Source organism: Capricornis sumatraensis, chromosome 4 (genome assembly GCF_032405125.1).
Source record: "Capricornis sumatraensis isolate serow.1 chromosome 4, serow.2, whole genome shotgun sequence".
Taxonomy (NCBI): Eukaryota; Metazoa; Chordata; class Mammalia; order Artiodactyla; family Bovidae; genus Capricornis; species Capricornis sumatraensis.
Genome location: NC_091072.1, coordinates 65,616,397 through 65,638,718, shown reverse-complemented (window position 1 = coordinate 65,638,718; position 22,322 = coordinate 65,616,397). Strand labels below are relative to the sequence as shown.

The 22,322-nt window shown below is 36.6% G+C and overlaps 1 protein-coding gene across 1 annotated transcript in view; it reads left to right on the top strand.

Annotated features, from left to right (window-relative positions):
- The first annotated feature begins 4,245 nt into the window (after window positions 1–4,245).
- The window catches only part of EPYC (epiphycan), a 41,914-nt gene continuing 23,837 nt past the window's right edge, over window positions 4,246–22,322 (top strand). Inside the window, exon 1 of the mRNA XM_068971923.1 lies at window positions 4,246–4,410. Within this exon, the coding sequence (XP_068828024.1) occupies window positions 4,246–4,410 (165 nt within the window). The remainder of the gene's footprint in view (window positions 4,411–22,322) is intronic.

Genomic DNA, 22,322 nt, shown 5'->3' with positions numbered 1-22,322 from the left:
TGATTATTTTTGCTTTCCATTCTATATTAAGACTAGTAATTGTCAACATAATATTAATTCTATATATAGTTCTATATATAACACAAGTAATTTGGCTATGAAATCATCATGAAAAAACTGCATTCGTGGAGAGTGTCCTGAGGCCTATGGAAGACATCACTGAAACATCAATAACTCAAAGCAGCAGTTCCCAACCTTTTTGGCATCAGGGATTGGTTTTTGTGGAAGACAATTTTTCCATGGGAAGAGTAGGGGACATTTCAGGCAGTAATGCTAGTGATGGGGAGCAGATGAAGCTTTGCTCTCTTGACTGCTGCTCACCTCCTGCTGTGCAAGTTTCTAACAGGTAAGTTTCTAACAGGTGTGGCCCTGGGGTTGGGGATTCCTGGTTTAAAGGACAGAAATGCCTCTTTCCAGAAATGCTCTGAAAATAGCCTCTAGATGATGCGGTGAGACTGAAAGTGTGCACGGCTGCCAGGAGGAAACCACTGCCTCCAAGATGGCCTCACTGCTGTTCCAGAGGTCTGTGTAGATTTCATACATTTTTATCACTGCTTCAATTATCAATAAAGCTGACCCTGAGAAAAATAATTCACACTGAGAACAAATTATTTGTAACCAGGTACAGATGATGGGGATAATGACTGAGAGTGCCCTGAAGAGATGGGCAAAGCAGTTTGAAGGACGAAATGTTGGAGGGAACCAGAAAGGGGAATGAGTGTTCTGAAGACAGACCATCTCCTCCTTCGATTTGTCCAGGACCAAACCTGCTTTCAGAATCCAGGGAAGCTGTTCACCTCTGGTCATGAAGGAAAGATTCCTGATGTACAGGTGAGAGCCAGATGCCTAGATTTACACAAGACATACCAGAACACCAGATAGAAGTTTTAGTTTTCTCTAGAACTTTTGCAGTGTGAGTAAAAGCGAAGAAGAGAAATTTAATACAAATATATTTTCTCTACATACCTGTAATAAAACTCAGCTTCACAAAACATGTCAGGTACCAAAAGCCTAAAATTAATCTTGTATTCTGGGGCAAAAAAGTTTTTAATGTAATTTGATTTGGGGGGCTCTGATAGATAGATAAAAGAGAAGAAATGGAGCCTTCTTTTCAAAACACTCATATCATATTTATGCATTATTTCTGGGCATAATTTTCTAAAAAGATAATCATGCAAGAGGTTATTGTTTGCTCTCAAAGCATTCCAAGCAATCAAAATAATTTGTTTTCTTTTGTTTCTTTTCCTTACCCAACATTATATAGGTAAGGTTTTTGCAACATTTACTAAATTTCAGTTAATGTCAATGAAAATTGAAAAGAAAAACAATTCAAGATATGCAAGGTTTGATAAAATTCTTTCTTCTCAGAACATTTCTGAAATATCTGTTTATAGTATCACTGTGTACATTAATGTCTTCCCTTAACTGGTGAATGTGTTGTAGACGAGATATGTTAAAACAAATTTTTCCATTGAAAATTTTTAAGGTGACACATTTGCAATCAGAATTCCTTTAACATAATTTTAGGAGCTTTATGTACTATGTAATTTGGCTTCTGCTGCTTAATTTGAGTGATTATAAAATAATTTGGGTTTTTTAAAGACTGAGAAGCATTTCTCAAGGTGAGCTTTTCCAAACAGAAAACTGAGTGTTATAAATTCCACCTCCCACAGACCAGAATTCACAACCATTGGTCAGGGGCAAATACCACTGGGACGGCATCCTCAGTCCCTGCATGCCATTTCAACAAGTCGGAGCCAAAGGTAAGTTTTTACACTTGCCTTCTTCTTGGGTTATAGACTTTTTTTCCTACTATAACAACCTTTGAAAAAAAATAATTCACCTTGCTTTAGTATTTCATGGTGAACTTCAATGGATTGGGTTTAGTTTACTCCTTTTATATTTATATTATTCTTGGAAAATCCAAAGTTCTGAATTAGCTTAGGAATTCAAAACATACAGCAAAAGAGTTTATCTTAACAGCCATCACAGATGCCAATAAAATTATAGTTGTTTCCAATATATTCCTTAAATCAGGTGCACTGATACAGAACATGTTCTTTGCTAGTATTGACAGGCACTATTGGTTGTTATTGATTGAAATATTATGAAAAAGAAGAAAATTATAAGAATCAGGTGTTTAAAATGTATTGATGATCATATCAGAATTCTGCAATTAGAATGCCTTTTTAAGCTATATATTTTAAAGCTTTATATAAGTATATATTGTTAAAATATCATTAGATGGCATATAGTAGACAATAAGTTCAAAGTTTCAACAAGCCACTATGTTAAACACTAATGTAAGTATTTGAAGGAAGAGATATGCTTTTTATCTACACATGGATATGTGTTCTTCATATTTCTAAGGTTCCCAGACTGCCTTATTGGTGATAGCTTTAGCAAATATGTCAAATGCAAGTAAATTCTAATATTCAGATCTTTACAGTGTGAAGTGAGAAAAAATAAGCAAGTGCATAATTTTTTGGAACAATGAAACTCACCGGAAATGTACAAGGAAAATATATACTTCTTAGATTAGTGTTGGCCATTGTTACTGCTTCCCACCTGAATATGGAGATTGGTTCTTGAGAGATTTGCAAATCACACTGTTTTATTAAGCAGGACTTTGTTGGTGATTGCATAACACAGTTTCAAATCTGAGATCGTGCAAAACCTTCTGGAAAGGCAAGTAAAATAGAGGTTTAGTTTATCCTGTGTGAATAAAATTTATTTGAAAAAAACCATAGGAGGGGATGAAAAGGAGCTCCTTGTACTACTTTTTATTCTCAGAGGAATTTCATATACTTCTGCCTAAACCTGCTTCATAAAGACTTTCTTTCAAGTAACTGAAGGTCAGTTGGTCTGCCAGTGCATTCAAGTTTAAAGGTAATATTTACCATGAATTCCTTTTTATATGTCTGCGTAGGTACAAAAACCACACGTACTGTTCATAAGTAAATCCAAGAAGTGTATCTGAAATACAAAACCTTTAAAATTAGACATGCTTGATAAAAAGTTTTACAAATACTTTGTTCCTCAATAAAGGGTCATGAGGTAACACTTTTGATAGGTTTAACTTAAACATTTAAAATTATGCTAAGAGATTTTTTCTAAACTACATTGTATTCAAAGGAGTATACACAGAATTAAAATAATTGAAATTATAAGATATTGACTGATTCTCCCAAATGCATGATGTTATCATGGAAAATAAGAATTATATTAATTAAAGAATTACAAAAGATTGCTCTAATCTTATGTGTGCAAATGCTCCTCTAAGGAAATCTTGCTAAACGGTGACTTTTAAACATGTATTCCCATTGATTCTGAATCTAAATTTTAAATAGCCATTAAGAATTGAAATAAAACACCAAGGACTAAAGGAAAAATGGTTTTTCTTATCTCCTCCATTTAGTTAAGAACAAATTTTGAAAATATTGCATGAAATATTAATTTTATGTATGTACATATTAAATTATTTTATGTATTAATGACACCCAGAGGCAACAAAGAAGGAAAAAAAAAGCCTTTATTATTTTGTCTGGAAAAAGCCTTGGGCTTAAATGAACAAGAAACAGTCTTAGTTGTATTACTAGCCAACTCTGTCTTGGTTTCCTCATTTTTAAAATGGTATGACAGTGTAGTAATTATCATCATACTCAGCTCTGCATCCCAGAGCGGATGAAATAACTTCATGCTTAGTAAGTGGTGAAACTTAGATAATGTGAAGGCTTTCGTGAATAAAGTGAAATTTGCTCAGTCGTGTCCAACTGTTTGCGAATCCCATGGATCGTATAGTCCATGCATTCTCCAGGCCAGAATACTGGAGTGGGTGGCTGTTCCCTTCTCCAGGTGATCTTCCCAACTCAGGGATCGAACCCAGGTCTCCCACATTGCAGGTAGCTTTACCGTCTGAACCACCTAAGTTTACCACAGTCTTTCTGCATCTCTTTTTCTCCACGTTTCTTTGTAAAATAAAATCAGTTTATTATCATTACAATATCTACTGCAAAAATGTGGATAGGTTTGTGAATTAATTTGAATACCTGGCAGCAGTAGTCCTCAGAATCCACACAGTTACACATGTTATGTTATAAATTATCCATTGAATGAAAACTACCAGCCTGAGTTTCTCAGTATTGGCAGTGATATATCATTCCTATTTAGTGCAAACTATTCATAAGTTATTAGCAATTAAATATTTATGTGTTCCAATGTTTTATGATTAGGAAAGTTTGAAAAATGAAAGCATTAGCAAGACTCATCGTGGGACTTGTCCTCTTGGATGCTGCTGTGACTGCCCCAACTCTAGAATCCATCAACTACGACTCAGAGACATACGATGCCACCTTAGAAGACCTGGACCATCTGTACAACTATGAGCACATTCCAGTGGGGCGAGCTGAGGTAACCGATTCCTCCAACTCTTGAGATTTTTTAAGCATTATATAAGGGATTATTGGGGTTTCTTCTCTTCAAATAGATTTTTGTTTACTTAGAAGTAGAGATGGTCCTGGCTTCCCAGGTGACTCAGTGGTAAAAACTGCCTGCCAGTGCAGGAGATGCAGGAGGTGCAGGAGACACGGGTTTGGCGCCTGGTTCCAGAAGATCCCCTGGAGGAGGAAACGGCACCCCACTCCAGTATCCTTGCCTGGAAAACCCCACGGACAGAGGAGCCTGGTGGGTTGCAGTTCATGGGGTTGCAAAGAGTTGGACACGACTAAGCAACAGAGAACATACACTGAAATGTTCCAACTTAATAATTTCATATTAACATTTTCTCCAGAACATGTTTGATGTGACGGAGGTTAACATTGGAAGACTCTTTTCTTTTTTATACTTCATTTCATTGTCTTTATAGCTCCTCATAAAGTTGAAAAACAAGAGTTTCTATCAAGTTAGAAAGAGGCAATCAGTGAGAGTAAGGTGAATTCAAATAGTACACCTATAATGATAAAGAAGTTTGGGAAGTTTGAAGTGAAGAAATACGGTGTGAGAGATTAAAATGTAATAGAAGAAAACTAAATGAATGCAAAAAAGGGACAGTGGTTTGAAACTTTACTGTTTTCCAAGTGAAAATAAGCTTCCCTAAATGACTGATTACTCTGAGCAGTAATGTAGGCATTGGCAAGGTTACAGACCATTACCTAAATCTAATATGACATGTTCCTAATTAAATGGTAGGCTTTTTATATAACTAAAGGATACAGACTAATTTTTCTGAATCAGAAAACAAGCAGACCTTGAAATGTTGGAGTATAATGAACATACAACATTGACAAAAACTAATTAAGTACAAATAACCAAAAGGGAAATTACATCACCTTTACAGAATCAGAACATATTTGAGGCAGTCATTCAAGTGCAAATCTCCTTAGAATAACTTTTGATAACTACGGACATGAAATATTTAAACAAAAGCATGTATTTAAATTGTATGAGACTTAGAGACATCCTTTTTAAGAGAGTAAATGTTCTCATCTTTCTTTTTATTGCCTTATTAAATACAGTTACATTTTCACTGTACAATATTTTTATATCTTCTCGCCCTACCCTATTCTTTTACTGTCTTTCTCTCATTTGCCCTCTGTCTCCTTATCTTTCTCTTCTTTTTTTTTTTTTTTAGTGAATTTTCAGGCTTGATAACAGACTTTTCTTCTGAACATTTGGTTATGACTTTTTAAATCTTTATTAATATTCACTGTTGATTCATTTCACTGTGTGCCTTCTATTATACAAAGGGGGCTTTCTGTAGAGAATTTATAGTTATTAATATCTATCTTGCTATAAATGTGATGTCTATATCTCTACTGCATCAATGCAGAGCATTAGAAGAAAGTTTGCAGCGCTTAACTCATCTGCCCTTCTCCTTTTCCCATCTTGCATATATTTTTTTAAACCACAGTGCATATTTGCAGTTATCTACTATAGTAAAGATTTTAAACTTATTTGTCATTCTTCCAAAAAATATTTCCTAGGACTGGTGAGTACCATAAGTGAGTTCTCTATTTTAAGTGGAGCTAAGGAATTTGGATTCAAGGGGCTATTTATTCACTTCAGAAGAACAGATGCACAATAGAGAAAACACCTTTTGAGACTAAGCCTTCCTCGTGATAAAAAAATCTGCCTGCAATGCAGGAGACCTGGGTTCGATCTCTGGGTTGAGATGATCCCCTGGAGAAGGAAATGGCTACCCACTTCAGTATTCTTGCTTGGAGAATTCCATGGACAGAGAAACCTGGTGAGCTATAGTCCTTGGGGTCGCAGAAGTGAGTAACACTTTCACATTTTTTTAATTCCCTGGGAAAACTGTGAAGGAAGTGAAATTTATCTGCAGATTTCTTTTAAGTTATTCCTCACTGTCAGGATTTTTTTTGTTGACCAAGAGTCCCTACACATTCTCATGAAAGTCTAAAGTTCTTTCTACCATCAAGAAAATTAAGCTAATCAATATATCCATATAGAGATGATTTAGTAGACAACCTTTCCTCAGTGTTTGCTTATTCTAGAATAGAACCTTTCTGTAAGGTACTGAATAGGTGGCATTATATCCCTACATACTCTAGCCCTTACTTCAGGCGAACATTTCTAATTTTCATAATGGCCTACCCAAGCTCAGAAACCTAAACAGCAGAGGGTTCCAAAGAGTCACGGACAACACCTCGTACTTAATTAAAATACACAAATCATCACTGATTTAATAATTCTTTGTGGCGAAGTCATCATCAGAAAACTGGTTTTAGGTAGGTGATAGATATAGACATAGATAGATATAGATAGAAATATAGATATAAATGTGCTGATCAGTTCAGTTCAGTTGCTCAGTCATGTCTGATTCTGCAACCCAAGGGACTGTAGCACGCCAGGCTTCCCTGTCCATCACCAACTCCCAGAGCTTACTCAAACTCATGTCCATCATGTTGGTGATGCCATCCAACCATCTCATCCTTTGTCATCCCCTTCTCTTCCCACCTTCAGTTTTTCCCAGCATCAGGATCTTTTCAAATGAGCCAATTCTTCGCATCTGGTGGCCAAAGCACTGGAATTTCAGCTTTAGCATCATTCCTTCCAATGAATATTCAGGACTGATTTCCTTTAGGATGGACTGGTTGGATCTCCTTGCAGTCCAAGAGACTCTCAAGAGTCTTCTCCAACATCACAGTTCAAAAACATCAGCTCTTTGGCACTCAGCTTTCTTTATAGTCCAGCTCTCACATCCATACACAACTTTTGGAAAAACCATAGCTTTGATTAAACAGACTTCTGTCGGTAACGTAATGTCTCTGCTTTTTAATATGCTGTCTAGGTTGGTCATAGGTTTTCTTCCAAGGAGCAAGTGTCTTTTAATTTCATGGCTGCAGTTACCATCTGCAGTGATTTTAGAGCCCCCCAAAATAAAGTCTGTCACTGTTTCCATTGTTTCCCAATCTATTTGCCATGAAGTGATGGGACTGGATGCCATGATCTTAGTTTTCTGATGTTGAGTTTTAAGCCAATTTTTTCACTCTCCTCTTTCACTTTCCTCAGGAGGCCCTTTAGTTCTTCTTTGTTTTCTGCCATAAGGGTGGCAATCTTGATTCAAGCATGTGCTTCATCCAGGCCGGCATTTACATGATGTACTCTGCATATAAGTTAAATAAGCAGGGTGACAATACACAGCCTTGACGTACTCCTTTCCCTATTTGGAACCAGTCTGCTCTTCCATGTTCAGTTCTAACTGTTGCTTCTTGACCTGCATACAGATTTCTCAGGAGGCAGGTCAGATGGTCTGGTATTCCTATCTCTTTCAGAATTTTCCATAGTATGTTGTGATCCACAGTCAAAGGCTTTGGCATAGTCAATAAAGCAGAAGTCGATGTTTTTCTGGAACTCTCTTGCTTTTTCAATGATCCAACAGATGTTGGCAATTTGATCTCTGGTTCTTCTGACTCTTCTAAATCCACCTTGAACACATGGAAATTCATGGTTCATGTACTGTTGAAACCTGGCTTGGAGAATTTTGAGCATTACTTTGCTAGCGTATGAGATGAGTGCAATTGTGTGGTAGTTTAAGCATTCTTTGGCATTGCCTTTCTTTGGGACTGGAATGAAAACTAACCTTTTCCAGTCCTGTGGTAACTGCTGAGTTGTCCAAATTTCCTGGCATATTGAGTGCAGCACTTTCACAGCATCATCTTATAGGATTTGAGATAGCTCAACTGGAATTCCATCACCTCCACTAGCTTTGTTCATAGATATGCTTCCTAAGGCCCACATGACTTTGCATTCCAGGATTTCTGGCTCTAGGTGAGTAATCACACCATACTGGTTACAGGATCAGAAGATCTTTTTTGTATAATTCTGTGTATTCTTGCCACCTCTTCTTAATATCTTCTGCTATGAAAGTATAACACACTTGAAAACATTATATATAATTTTGAAAAGATATTTATGAAATTGGTCCAGTAGCAAAAATCAATCAGCCAATCCACTCACCTATGGCAAAAATCCAAAAACAAACAAATCAATATGATAAAGTAAGGTGACATGAGGAACAAAATTCAGAAGAACTTTAGTTCAGATCTTTACAAATTATTACTATAAATTTCCTTATAAACAACAACCATATAATTCCCTATGGGAAAATATGAAATACAGCCAATAGTTCCAGTCATGTGAATGGATTCTAGAATCTGATTAACATGGCATGAATTTTTTGGATGCAGTCTTGGAAGTTTAGATTCTGGAAGGTCGAATAAACTTATATATCTCATCTTTATAAATTAAAGACAATGTTTCCACATGTTCTTGATCTTATGGGATACTTTTTGTGTGAACACTGATAACACACCCATACAGGGTCTTGTTGATGAAAAAGTTCAGAGTAAATGATGCACATTGAGAATGAGGGGATTTGATTCTTCAGTGTTTTTTTTTTTTTTGTCCTTGATGCCAAGAGTGTGGTTCTGCATAATTTAGCCTAGAATTTGTTTCATCTGTACAAAAGACAACTTGATATTCTAAAATTGTAAAATGACAGGATAACTGCTTTTAAATGCCAATTTTCTTTCTTATAAAGTCTAAGACATGGCAATTTTTGCTAATATCGTTGATCCTTTGGTCTAAACTTGGTATGATTAATACTTAAGGCCTTTGATATATGTGGTAGGCAGAATTCTAAGATGTGCCCTAAGTGGCCCATTCCTGGAGGCATCCATGCTCTTTACAATTCTTAACATCATGAATATATTGGGATATCACTCCTGTAATAGGTTATGTTCTATGGCATACTTGAAATTTAAAAAGGGAGATTATCTTAGCCTGACCTAAACTCATGAGCCCTTTTAAGTCAGTGTCTTGAGGTTAGGGACAAAATTGGAGTCACGAGAGAAATTCAGTGCAAGGGAAATGATTTGTTTCTGGCTTTAAAAATAGAAGGGTGTATGAAGCAGGAGGAATGCAGGAAGTCTCTAAATGCTGAGGAGAGGTTGATAGCCAGCAAGTATATGGGGGTAGAAGAAACCCATTTCTAAATATACAAGAAATTTCAGGTTCCACATGAGGTTACAGCCCTGGTCATCACCTCTATTTTGGCCTTGTGAGACCTTAAGCAGAGAACCCAGTCAGACCATTCTTGAACTTCTGATCCACAGGAATTATGAATTTAAAAATGAGTATAGTTTCAAACTACTATGTGTGTGTGTGTGCTAAGTTACTTCAGCCCTGTCCAGCTCTTTGCAGCCCCATGGACTGTAGCCTTCCAGGCTCCTCTGTCCATGGGGATTCTCTAGGCAAAAACACTGGAGTGGGCTGCCATCCCCTCCTCCAGGGGATCTCCCTGACCCAGATAGCAATTTTCAATGCAGCAACAGAAAAACTGATATAATATGTAGTGATTTAAACTGCTTTTCTGAAAGTCACATTTGAATTACTGTAAGATTGCAAGGCTTGCATTTATGAGTCCAGTGATTTATTTAGTCAGTGAGCCAAACCACCCTTGATTCCCAGGGTTAGAATCTCAGTAGAGCTTTTTATTTTTTATTTTTTATTTTTTTATTTTTATTTTTATTTTTTATTTTTTTATTAATTGTTTAATTTTTTTTTAAATTTTAAAATCTTTAATTCTTACACGTGTTCCCAAACATGAACCCCCCTCCCCTCCCTCCCCATAACATCTCAGTGGGTCATCCCGATGCACCTACCCAAGTAAGCTGTATCCTGCGTCAGACATGGACTGGCGATTCAATTCTTACATGATAGTATACATGATAGAATGCCATTCTCCAAAATCATCCCACCCTCTCCCTCTCCCTCTGAGTCCAAAAGTCCGTTATACACAGCTGTGTCTTTTTCCTGTCTTGCATACAGGGTCATCATTGCCATCTTTCTAAATTCCATATATATATGTTAGTATACTGTACTGGTGTTTTTCTTTCTGGCTTACTTCACTCTGTATAATCGGCTCCAGTTTCATCCATCTCATCAGAACTGATTCAAATGAATTCTTTTTAACGGCTGAGTAATACTCCATTGTGTATATGTACCACTGCTTTCTTATCCATTCATCTGCTGATGGACATCTAGGTTGTTTCCATGTCCTGGCTATTATAAACAGTGCTGCGATGAACATTGGGGTACATGTGTCTCTTTCGATTCTGGTTTCCTCGGTGTGTATGCCCAGCAGTGGGATTGCTGGGTCATAAGGTAGTTCTATTTGCAATTTTTTAAGGAATCTCCACACTGTTCTCCATAGTGGCTGTACTAGTTTGCATTCCCACCAACAGTGTAGGAGGGTTCCCTTTTCTCCACACCCTCTCCAGCATTTATTGCTTGCAGATTTTTGGATCGCAGCCATTCTGACTGGTGTGAAGTGGTACCTCATTGTGGTTTTGATTTGCATTTCTCTGATAATGAGTGATGTTGAGCATCTTTTCATGTGTTTGTTAGCCATCTGTACGTCTTCTTTGGAGAAATGTCTATTTAATTCTTTGGCCCATTTTTTGATTGGGTCATTTATTTTTCTGGAATTGAGCTGCATAAGTTGCTTGTATATTTTTGAGATTAGTTGTTTGTCAGTTGCTTCATTTGCTATTATTTTCTCCCATTCAGAAGGCTGTCTTTTCACCTTGCTTATATTTTCCTTTGTTGTGCAGAAGCTTTTAATTTTAATTAGATCCCATTTGTTTATTTTTGCTTTTATTTCCAGAATTCTGGGAGGTGGATCATAGAGGATCCTGCTGTGATTTATGTCTGAGAGTGTTTTGCCTATGTTCTCCTCTAGGAGTTTTATAGTTTCTGTTCTTACATTTAGATCTTTAATCCATTTTGAGTTTATTTTTGTGTGCAGTGTTAGAAAGTGATCTAGTTTCATTCTTTTACAAGTGGTTGACCAGTTTTCCCAGCACCACTTGTTAAAGAGGTTGTCTTTACTCCATTGTATATTCTTGCCTCCTTTGTCAAAGATAAGGTGTCCATATGTGTGTGGATTTATCTCTGGGCTTTCTATTTTGTTCCATTGATCTATATGTCTGTCTTTGTGCCAGTACCATACTGTTTTGATGACTGTGGCTTTGTAGTAGAGCCTGAAGTCAGGCAAGTTGATTCCTCCAGTTCCATTCTTCTTTCTCAAGATTGCTTTGGCAATTCGAGGTTTTTTGTATTTCCATACAAATCTTGAAATTATTTGTTCTAGTTCTGTGAAAAATATGGCTGGTAGCTTGATAGGGATTGCATTGAATTTGTAGATTGCTTTGGGTAGTATACTCATTTTCACTATGTTGATTCTTCCAATCCATGAACATGGTATATTTCTCCATCTATTAGTATCCTCTTTGATTTCTTTCATCAGTGTTTTATAGTTTTCTATATATAGGTCTTTAGTTTCTTTGGGTAGATATATTCCTAAGTATTTTATTCTTTTCGTTGCAATGGTGAATGGAATTGTTTCCTTAATTTCTTTTTCTACTTTCTCATTATTAGTGTATAGGAATGCAAGGGATTTCTGTGTGTTGATTTTATATCCTGCAACTTTACTATATTCATTGATGAGCTCTAGTAATTTTCTGGTGGAGTCTTTAGGGTTTTCCATGTAGAGGATCATGTCATCTGCAAACAGTGAGAGTTTTACTTCTTCTTTTCCAATTTGGATTCCTTTTATTTCTTTTTCTGCTCTGATTGCTGTGGCCAAAACTTCCAGAACTATGTTGAATAGTAGCGGTGAAAGTGGACACCCTTGTCTGGTTCCTGACTTTAGGGGAAATGCTTTCAATTTTTCACCATTGAGGATAATGTTTGCTGTGGGTTTGTCATATATAGCTTTTATTATGTTGAGGTATGTTCCTTCTATTCCTGCTTTCTGGAGAGTTTTTATCATAAATGGATGTTGAATTTTGTCAAAGGCCTTCTCTGCATCTATGGAGATAATCATATGGTTTTTATTTTTCAATTTGTTAATGTGGTGAATTACATTGATTGATTTGCGTATATTGAAGAATCCTTGCATCCCTGGGATAAACCCCACTTGGTCATGGTGTATGATCTTTTTAATGTGTTGTTGGATTCTGATTGCTAGAATTTTGTTAAGGATTTTTGCATCTATGTTCATCAGTGATATTGGCCTGTAGTTTTCTTTTTTTGTGACATCTTTGTCAGGTTTTGGTATTAGGGTGATGGTGGCCTCATATAATGAGTTTGGAAGTTTACCTTCCTCTGCAATTTTCTGGAAGAGTTTGAGTAGGATAGGGGTTAGCTCTTCTCGAAATTTTTGGTAGAATTCAGCTGTGAAGCCGTCTGGACCTGGGCTTTTGTTTGCTGGAAGATTTCTGATTACAGTTTCAATTTCCGTGCTTGTGATGGGTCTGTTAAGATTTTCTATTTCTTCCTGGTTCAGTTTTGGAAAATTGTACTTTTCTAAGAATTTGTCCGTTTCTTCCACGTTGTCCATTTTATTGGCATACAACTGCTGATAGTAGTCTCTTATGATCCTTTGTATTTCTGTGTTGTCTGTTGTGATCTCTCCATTTTCATTTCTAATTTTATTGATTTGATTTTTCTCTCTTTGCTTCTTGATGAGTCTGGCTAGTGGTCTGTCAATTTTATTTATCCTTTCAAAGAACCAGCTTTTGGCTTTGTTGATTTTTGCTATGGTCTCTTTTGTTTCTTTAGCATTTATTTCTGCCCTAATTTTTAAGATTTCTTTCCTTCTACTAACTCTGGGGTTCTCCAATTCTTCCTTTTCTAGTTGCTTTAGGTGTAGAGTTAGGTTATTTGTTTGACTTTTTTCTTGTTTCTTGAGGTATGCCTGTATTGCTATGAACTTTCCTCTTAGCACTGCTTTTATAGTGTCCCACAGGTTTTGGGTTGTTGTGTTTTCATTTTCATTAGTTTCTATGCATATTTTGATTTCTTTTTTGATTTCTTCTGTGATTTGTTGGTTATTCAGAAGTGTGTTGTTCAACCTCCATATGTTGGAATTTTTAGTAGTTTTTCTCCTGTAACTGAGATCTAATCTTAATGCATTATGGTCAGAAAAGATGCTTGGAATGATTTCGATTTTTTTGAATTTATCAAGTTTAGATTTATGGCCCAGGATGTGATCTATCCTGGAGAAGGTTCCATGAGCACTTGAAAAAAAGGTGAAATTCATTGTTTTGGGGTGAAATGTCCTATAGATATCAATTAGGTCTAATTGATCTAATGTATCATTTAAAGTTTGCGTTTCTTTGTTAATTTTCTGTTTAGTTGATCTGTCCATAGGTGTGAGTGGGGTATTAAAGTCTCCCACTATTATTGTGTTGTTGTTGATTTCCCCTTTCATACTTGTTAGCATTTGTCTTACATATTGCGGTGCTCCTATATTGGGTGCATATATATTTATAATTGTTATATCTTCTTCTTGGATTGATCCTTTGATCATTATGTAGTGGCCTTCTTTGTCTCTTTTCACAGCCTTTGTTTTAAAGTCTATTTTGTCGGATATGAGTATTGCCACTCCTGCTTTCTTTTGGTCTCTATTTGCGTGGTATATCTTTTTCCAGCCCTTCACTTTCAGTCCGTATGTGTCCCTTGTTTTGAGGTGGGTCTCTTGTAAGCAGCATATAGAGGGGTCTTGTTTTTGTATCCATTCGGCCATTCTTTGCCTTTTGGTTGGTTGAACGCCTCAGTAGAGCTTTTTGAATTTCTACTGGTAGTAGTATATTCATTACCTCCTCAGTAGTGGGGAAGTATTTCTTCCAATGGTTTGAAAATTATATGCAGTTAATATTTCAGACTGATGACTTACATGATTTCTGGAGCTCTAGAATGTCTGGGATCCACTGGACATATGTTAGAAAGAGATTTTAGACCCAGCAATTCCATCATCTGGGCTTCCTGGTGGCTCAGCAGTAAGAATCTGTCTGCCAATGCATGAGATGCAAGTTCTATCCCTGGGTTGGGAAGATCCCCTGGAGAAGGAAAGGGCAACCCACTCCAGTATTTTTGCCTGTGATACCCCATGGGCAGAGGAGCCTGGTAGGTTACAGTTCATGGGGTCACAAATGAGTCAGACATGACTTAGCAAATAAACACCACCACCAAATTCCATCACAGTGTTTTAAATTATCCTGTGGATAAATTTGCTGATATGAAGTTGCTGCAGTTTTTACCTCTAGCTTTCATTTTACCATAATGATATATGAGTAGGAACTGGTTATAAGCCATAAGACTGAAATGCAGATATTTTCCTTCTTGATGGATAATAGCTTAATTCTGAGCACTTATTGCATGTCAGTACTATTCTAGGAATATCACATGTATTATCTCATTTATTTCTCCCAACCAAAGAAGTTCATTATTATTCCCATCGAATAGATAAGAATGTTGAGACAAAGAGCACTTAAGTAGCTTGACTAAGATTACAGTTATCCATAATATATAATCATAGTGATGTTCTCTTACCAGAATATTTCCAACAAACTAATAAAGATTATATTATCCTCCCTTCATTTTCTACCATTTTCTAATCGTCCTTTTAACTTGCACCAGTTTTGGTTGAACTTAATGCCAGGTGCATTTTATACTGCACTCTTAGAAAGAAAAACATTCTTCTATGGGTGAATATAGTGAACTAGAAATGAACTTTATAGACAACTGACAGGTATTTAATTTTTTAGGAAAAAATGGTTTAAGACTACTTAAGAATAATTGCGAATAGGTGTATGTATCTAAGTTATAAGGAATAACCTGAGTGTGTAGGATCCAAGGAAACATTTCACTAATTTTTTTAAAAGGTTCATGAAAAATCTAAATAGTTCAAAATTCTGTATTCTTTGAATGGCTTAAGTTGAGATTGTGCTTTTGATTGAGCAGGTATTTGGTGTTCACATTTTCATGACGCAGTTTTTGCATTACTGATTGTCCATTTCTCTTAAGTCTAAAAAATCACTGGTCTTGTCCATGAGTAAATGATTTTGCTCAGAAACGTACTCAGTGGCTGTATTAATATTTATTGAGGTTCTGCTAAAAGGTATGAACTTCCAATCCTCCAGGAAATTTTCTTGGCTCCTTCCAGGTAATTAGACTTCTCCGTACCTCTATCACATTATTTAGTCTTGGATAATTACTTCTACTTAACTGAGCCTGCACTGTTCCCGTATCATCAATAAATACCAGAGATATATATCATGTGGTCCCGTGAAGTACTTGACTGTATTTGTTGTAGGATGGTGTCGGGGACATTTAGAACAACATCACATGATGCTCTTTCATGAGGACATGAAGGAAACATTTCTCTCAGGCCTCAGTGTCAGAACAGGTTGCAATTTTAAAGAAATTTGTTTATGTTCTAGGCCATCCATCTTGTAAATGGGTTTGTCATTTTTTTTCAGAAAACTAGATCTTAATTTTTGCCTCATTCTTCCCTGGCTTTGTATTATTTCCCACACCTCTATCTTCCCATCACCCTAAATCTCTTCAAGGAGGTTATTTTCTGAAATATTACCATATGTGCTTCAAAAATTGCCTTATATACCTACTGGAATGAAAGAAAGTATGCGTTCATAAGGAAATGGCATTAATAACTAACAAAAAACATCAGTAATAATTGGCCAAGAGTAAGTTTCTTGAATGAGGAATGCTTTTCTTGCTATTACTCTTCATTGATCTTAAAATTAAGGACTTTTTTTTTTTTTCCCAATTTCACAGAAAGAACAGGCGGCCAGATTGTTTAAAATTATCCTTAAAACTGCCATTGAAATAAATATATTCAGCTTCAAAAATAGCATTTATCAATAACCTTCAAGGGAATGAAAATTAAATTTAGTGAAGTTATAGGAATGGGAGAAAACTCAGTGAAGGCAGTTGTATCAATTAACAATAGATTTATCTCTTATCATAACAGGATATTATGCAAAAAAAATTTAGAATATATGTTGATGGCCTGTAACACCTGAAATTGCTGAAGTAGAATCATACTAATATGGGACTACTTACAGAAATCAATGTCCACTTTAGATAATGACATATAAAAAGGATCTTAAAATTAGGTTATACAAGTATAATGAATTGATGTACAACTTCATTAATACCAGAGGACAGTTTGTCTCAAAACTCATCTCTATATATTCTGAACAAAAAACAATTAAATTAGAACTATTTCTACTATTTATTTCTTCTGGTGAAAAAGGCATGCAGTACTTTATATTGTATCTGGAATGATGTCTTACTTTGGCTAATTTATATAATACATTTTAAAGTTTCAAACATATGGTTGGCATATAAAATACCTCTTATTGGAAGAAGTAACTTGTTACAGTATCAGTCAGCCTGAAGTAAATATTCTTTTCAGGCTATGGCAAAAATGAAAAGCTAATCTTTCTCTTTACCCTCCCTTTTCATCAAAGATGCTCTGAGGATGAGAGGAAAGAATTTTGCTGATGATCCTTTAATATGGTTGTCTGATTGAGTTTCCATATGCTTCTTTCCAAAGCAGCATTAAACCATTTGATTTTTATTTTAAGCTATTTGAAACCCTTAAAAAAGTGAAGTAACAAAAATGGTACAATCATGCAGGCTCATCAGGAGAAAAAGATCACTGATACTATTTGCCAGCAATTTGTTTGTGTTTGTATCTGTACTATACATTACTTATGAGACCACAAATATAAGTTAATTATCAAAACTGGCCCTTGAAATAAGACTTATTTTTAAGAACAACTGAGGAGCAGAGTTCTTATTCAACTAGGAAGTTTCAGAGTAAAATTTAAACCAGTTTCTTCTGATGCCAAAGTACAGAGATCCAGGCACTAAAACCTCCATTATTTTTCAATTCCTTCTCTTTCATCTTTGCTTCTTTTAGCTGTGTCCCATATTAAGGCTTACTTTCTTTGAAATTAAGTTATTTGAGTATTAGGAACCAGAAAAAACGTTTTCTAGTGATTGCAATTAACACACTATCCAAGTATCTCTCTTAGTATTTAAGGATGAGACAGGAAAGATGATCCTTCTGAACTCAAAGCAGCTTTGTAAAACACACGGCCATTGAGTAATCTTTGCCAAACACATTTCTTCCTCATACATTTTCAAGATAAAGTAGAAAATAAGATATAGCTTTCATTGCCAGTGTTCATGGTCACATTCATTTAGATAATTAATATAAATCACTTAAATCAATTTAAGCACCAAACTTATGCTTAGCGCAGAATTTCATCACACTCAGCCTACCTACATGCCAGAATGTGGAACCCACAAGAATACTTTTAGTAACTCAGGCTGAATGAATGGCCCAGGGCCTATTTGGAAACCAAATTTTGATATAATGATGACAACAAAGAACACTTTTAAGACTGAGTATTGACTGGTGGGGTAATTTGGGAGAAAGATAAATTTAAAATTCTGTTCTGTTTTACTTGGTGCTGAATAAAAATCCAAATAGTATTCAGGATTTTGAAGACTTTAACAAAACAGGGAGATGAGCCTGTAATTTAAATATTATGTGCTGGAGGAATGGAGTTCACTGGTTAGGTATAGACTGGCAGAGTGGAGACTCTGAGCAAATAGATAAGTAGGACATTTGCTTTTCAATCTGGCTTTGCCTGGGCACTTAAATCATTACCACACACACTGCAAAGAATGGGGGTAGAAACCACCAGCTTTGGGCGTTGCTCATGAGTACAACTGATTCATCCTTGAGAGGCAATTTTTCACAGAGTTAAGTGACATGGGCTATGGAGTCAGACTCCTCATATGTGAGTCTCAAGTCTATCACACCAACTGTGTACCTTGGACTGTCATAAAAACCCTCTGAGTTTCAGCTTCTGAGTCCTAAGATACCTTGGGAGAAGACTTGAGAGTCCCTTGGACTACAAGGTGATCAAACCAGTCAGTCCTAAAAAAATCAGTCCTTAATATTCACTGGAAGGACTGATGGTGAAGCTGAAGCTTCAGTACTTTAGCCACCTGATGTGAAGAGCAGACTCATGGGAAAAAACCCTGATGGGAAAGATCATCTTCAGAACGTGTGATTTAATTCAAAATAATTTTTAAGGGAATTTTTGAAAGAGTTAACTTTTGAAGGTAGCAGCTTTAAAAATGCAAAGAGCAAACTCACTGGAAAAGACCCTCACGCTGGGAAAGATTGAGGGCACTAGAAAGTGGGTGACAGAGGATGAGATGGTTGGAGAGCATCATCGACTCAATAAACATGAGCTTGAGCAAACTCTGGGAGATCGTGTAGGATAGGGAAGCCTGGCATACTGCAGTCATGAGGTCACAAAGAGTTGGATACGACTTAAGAGACTAAATAACAATGATTTAATTTAGAGCCTGGAACATAGCTAACGTTTAATGAATGTTATCTTTACCATGGAATCAGTTATTAGTCAACAGCCACAGAGGGTTATGCACTGGTGATCAGAGAAGCCTTCATGGAAGGGAGAGGATTTGTGCTATAATGAAGACTAACACTACTGGCATGGGTTCACTTACAAATTGTCCACTTACCAATCTTTTGCTGAAAGTCAGGAATAGAAGCAGGTAAATCAGACCAAGTCCCTCCCTGTCCCTCAGTAGCTCTCAGTCTAGTCATCTTAGAAACACACAGCTTCAACATAATAAAGGGAGTGAAAAAATTTAGTATAAATAAGATCTGTAGTTTGGGGACAGAAGGTTTCTATGAGTTCAGCCACAAAATGTACAGAAGTGCTGAGAAATTATGTCTCCACATCTGTCATGAGTCACAGACCTGACAGAAAATCTTAGATATAAATTATTCATCGCAGCACTGTTTATAATAGCCAGGACATGGAAACAACCTAGATGTCCATCAGCAGATAAATGGATAAGAAAGCTATGATACATATACACAATGGAGTATTACTCAGCCATTAAAAAAATACATTTGAATCAGTTCTAATGATATGGATGAAACTGGAGCCGATTATACAGAGTGAAGTAAGCCAGAAAGAAAAACACCAATACAGTATACTGACACATATATATGGAATTTAGAAAGATGGTAATGATAACCCTGTATGCGAGACAGCAAAAGAGACACAGATGTATAGAACGGACTTTTGGGCTCTGAGGGAGAGGGAGAGGATGGGATGGTTTGGGAGAATGGCACTGAAACATGTATACTATCATGTAAGATACGAATCGTCAGTCTATGTTTGATGCAGGATACAGGATGCTTGGGGCTGGTGCACGGGGATGATCCAGAGAGATGATATGGGGTGGGAGGTGGGAGGGGGGTTCAGGATTGGGAACTCATGTACACCCGTGGTAGATTCATGTCAATGTATGGCAAAACCAATGCAGTATTGTAAAGTAAAAAAATAATAATAATAAATAAAAAATGATTGCATTAAAAAATAAAAAATAAAATGTCAGATAAAGAATGAAAAAAAATAAAAGTAATTGGTGTCAGATATTGTAAAAAAATAAATTATTTTACTCTCGTGTTTATCTGCTATTGTTTTTGAATAGTATGTAAGTCTAGTTACATGCATAAACTCTATAATGAATACAGAAATAGATGTATAAATATATAGATAAATATAATTATAAATACGATCAGATTAATATAAGCTATATACAATGGGTTTCCCTGGTGGCTCAGATGGTAAAGAATACAGTATGGAAGACCTGGGTTTGCTCCCTGGGTTGGGAATATCCCCTGGAAGAGGGCATGGCAACCCACTCCAGTATTCTTGCCTGGAGAATCCTCATGGACAGAAGAGCCTGGCAGGCTACAGTAAATGGGGTCATAAAGAGTCGGACACAACTGAGTGACTAAGCACAGCAAGAGCTATATACAATAATATTATCTCATAAAATAGTTTACAAAAAAATATATAAAGTATATTGTATTATATTTCCCACATCGCATCTTTTATTATATATTATTAATTATGTGTTATATTATAATATAAAATATATATTAAGACCGTGAGGCAAAGAAAAGAGTTGTTAACATAATATGAAGCCAGGGGTTGAGTACATATTTGAAAATGCTCACTGTTCTATATATGACACATAGAGATACATATAATATAGAAATTTTCTGGGCAATAGTGTTAGGTTTTAAGGAACCTTATGCATGTTCCTGCTATGGCCTACCTAAATTTAGGATCAACTAAGAGACAGCAATGAGGCTAAGACAAATAGAGTTCAAGCTATCCCCCTTATTACGGATAAAGGCTGAGTTGTAATATATGACTTAGGTGTGAAGCAACTGTGGGATTTTTAATATAAAACTTCAGAAATAGGCCAGGTCATCAGTCACAGGTAAGGCTAGTCAACTTCAGGACTCAGAATACAGTAAACCTTACTGCCTGCACGAAGGGGCAAAACAGAATGCATGCTCTTGGCAAGCAGGCAACTTCTTCTAAAAAAGAAGATAGCCACTCATGCTGAGCTCCTTTTCTTACTCACTAATTACCCTGGTCATTCTTCTTCCCTTAGGAGGAGTGGATGGACCTAATCCCCAACACGGTGGCCTCACGAGCCATTAGGCGTGGCCACTGAGTTCAATATAGCTCTCCACATCAAGAGGGGAGTCAGCCCATTTTTAGGACACTGGCTCCCACATTCCTGAGGCCTGCCCTTGAGGCCTGCATGAGGCCAACCAGCACTCTTAGATGGCCTCTGTAGATTTGGATTGCACAAAATCCTGAAGTAGGTCCAAGAACATCAGTGACTTTATCTGAAAGATTGAAATTTCACTCTCAGTTCTATGTTCTAACCTCAAATTATATCATGCCCCATTATTTAATATCAGAGCTTCTTCAATGAAGTGAAATGCTGAGTAATTACACCAATAAGACAATTTCAGAAACATAGAGGATACAGATTTGCCTATAGCTCCCCTACCTCTATAAGGTTTTGGAGGAAAAGTTAAAAAGTACACATTAATGTCCCTTGCATATTAAAGCATGTTGTTATTTAGTCGCTAAGATATGTCTGACTGTTTTGAAACCCCATGGACTGTATGTAGCCTGCCAGGATCCTCTATCCATGGAATTTTCCAGGCAAGAATACTGAAGTGGGTTGCCATTTCTTTCTCCAGGGGATCTTCCTGATCCAGAGATGGAACTCGCATTTCCTGCATTGCAGGCAGATTCTTTACCACTCAGCTACCTGGAAAGTCCATATTAAAGTACAAGTGAAAGTCACTCAGACATGTCTGACTCTTTGCTCCCCCTGGAGAAGGAAATGGCAACCCACTCTAGATTTTTTTGCCTGAAAAATCCCACAGACACAGGAGTCTGGTAGATTATAGTCCATAGCATTGCAAAGAGTTGGACATGACTGAGCAACTAAACCACCACCCCACCAATCATCAGATCCACCTGAAGCTTATCTTTCTGCACAGTCAAAGCTTTTGAACTCCATTTTCCTGCTAAGTCCTGGTTGTCTGGCTCCTGGTGCTGCACTGAGTATGTGTTCTTTCAAGGGACAGATGGTTGTATGCAAAGGGTTTCTCCAGTCTGGAAGCTCTGTGTGCCGGGGGCTTTTAGCCTTGCTTCAGGCTGTGAAATTCAAGAAATCTACCTCCCAGAGCGTTTCCACTGCTTTCCCACGAGTTTTAGTTTGTTTGTTTGTTTTGTTTCAAGCTGGAGAATGAACTTCTGCAGATTCCTGAAGTGAAACTGCCAGCTGATGTCTCTCATGATTGTGGCCCTTGGGAGGCCAGTAAAAATCAATCCCTCTACTGTGTGTGCTAAGGCTATACTCAACATTTCAGAGTTCCAGGACTTAATTGGCACTTGTGTCTCCTACGTTCTAGTCTGTGGAATTAACGTTGACCTTGGCCATATATGGAGAAGGAAATGGCAATCCACTCCAGCACTCTTGCCTGGAAA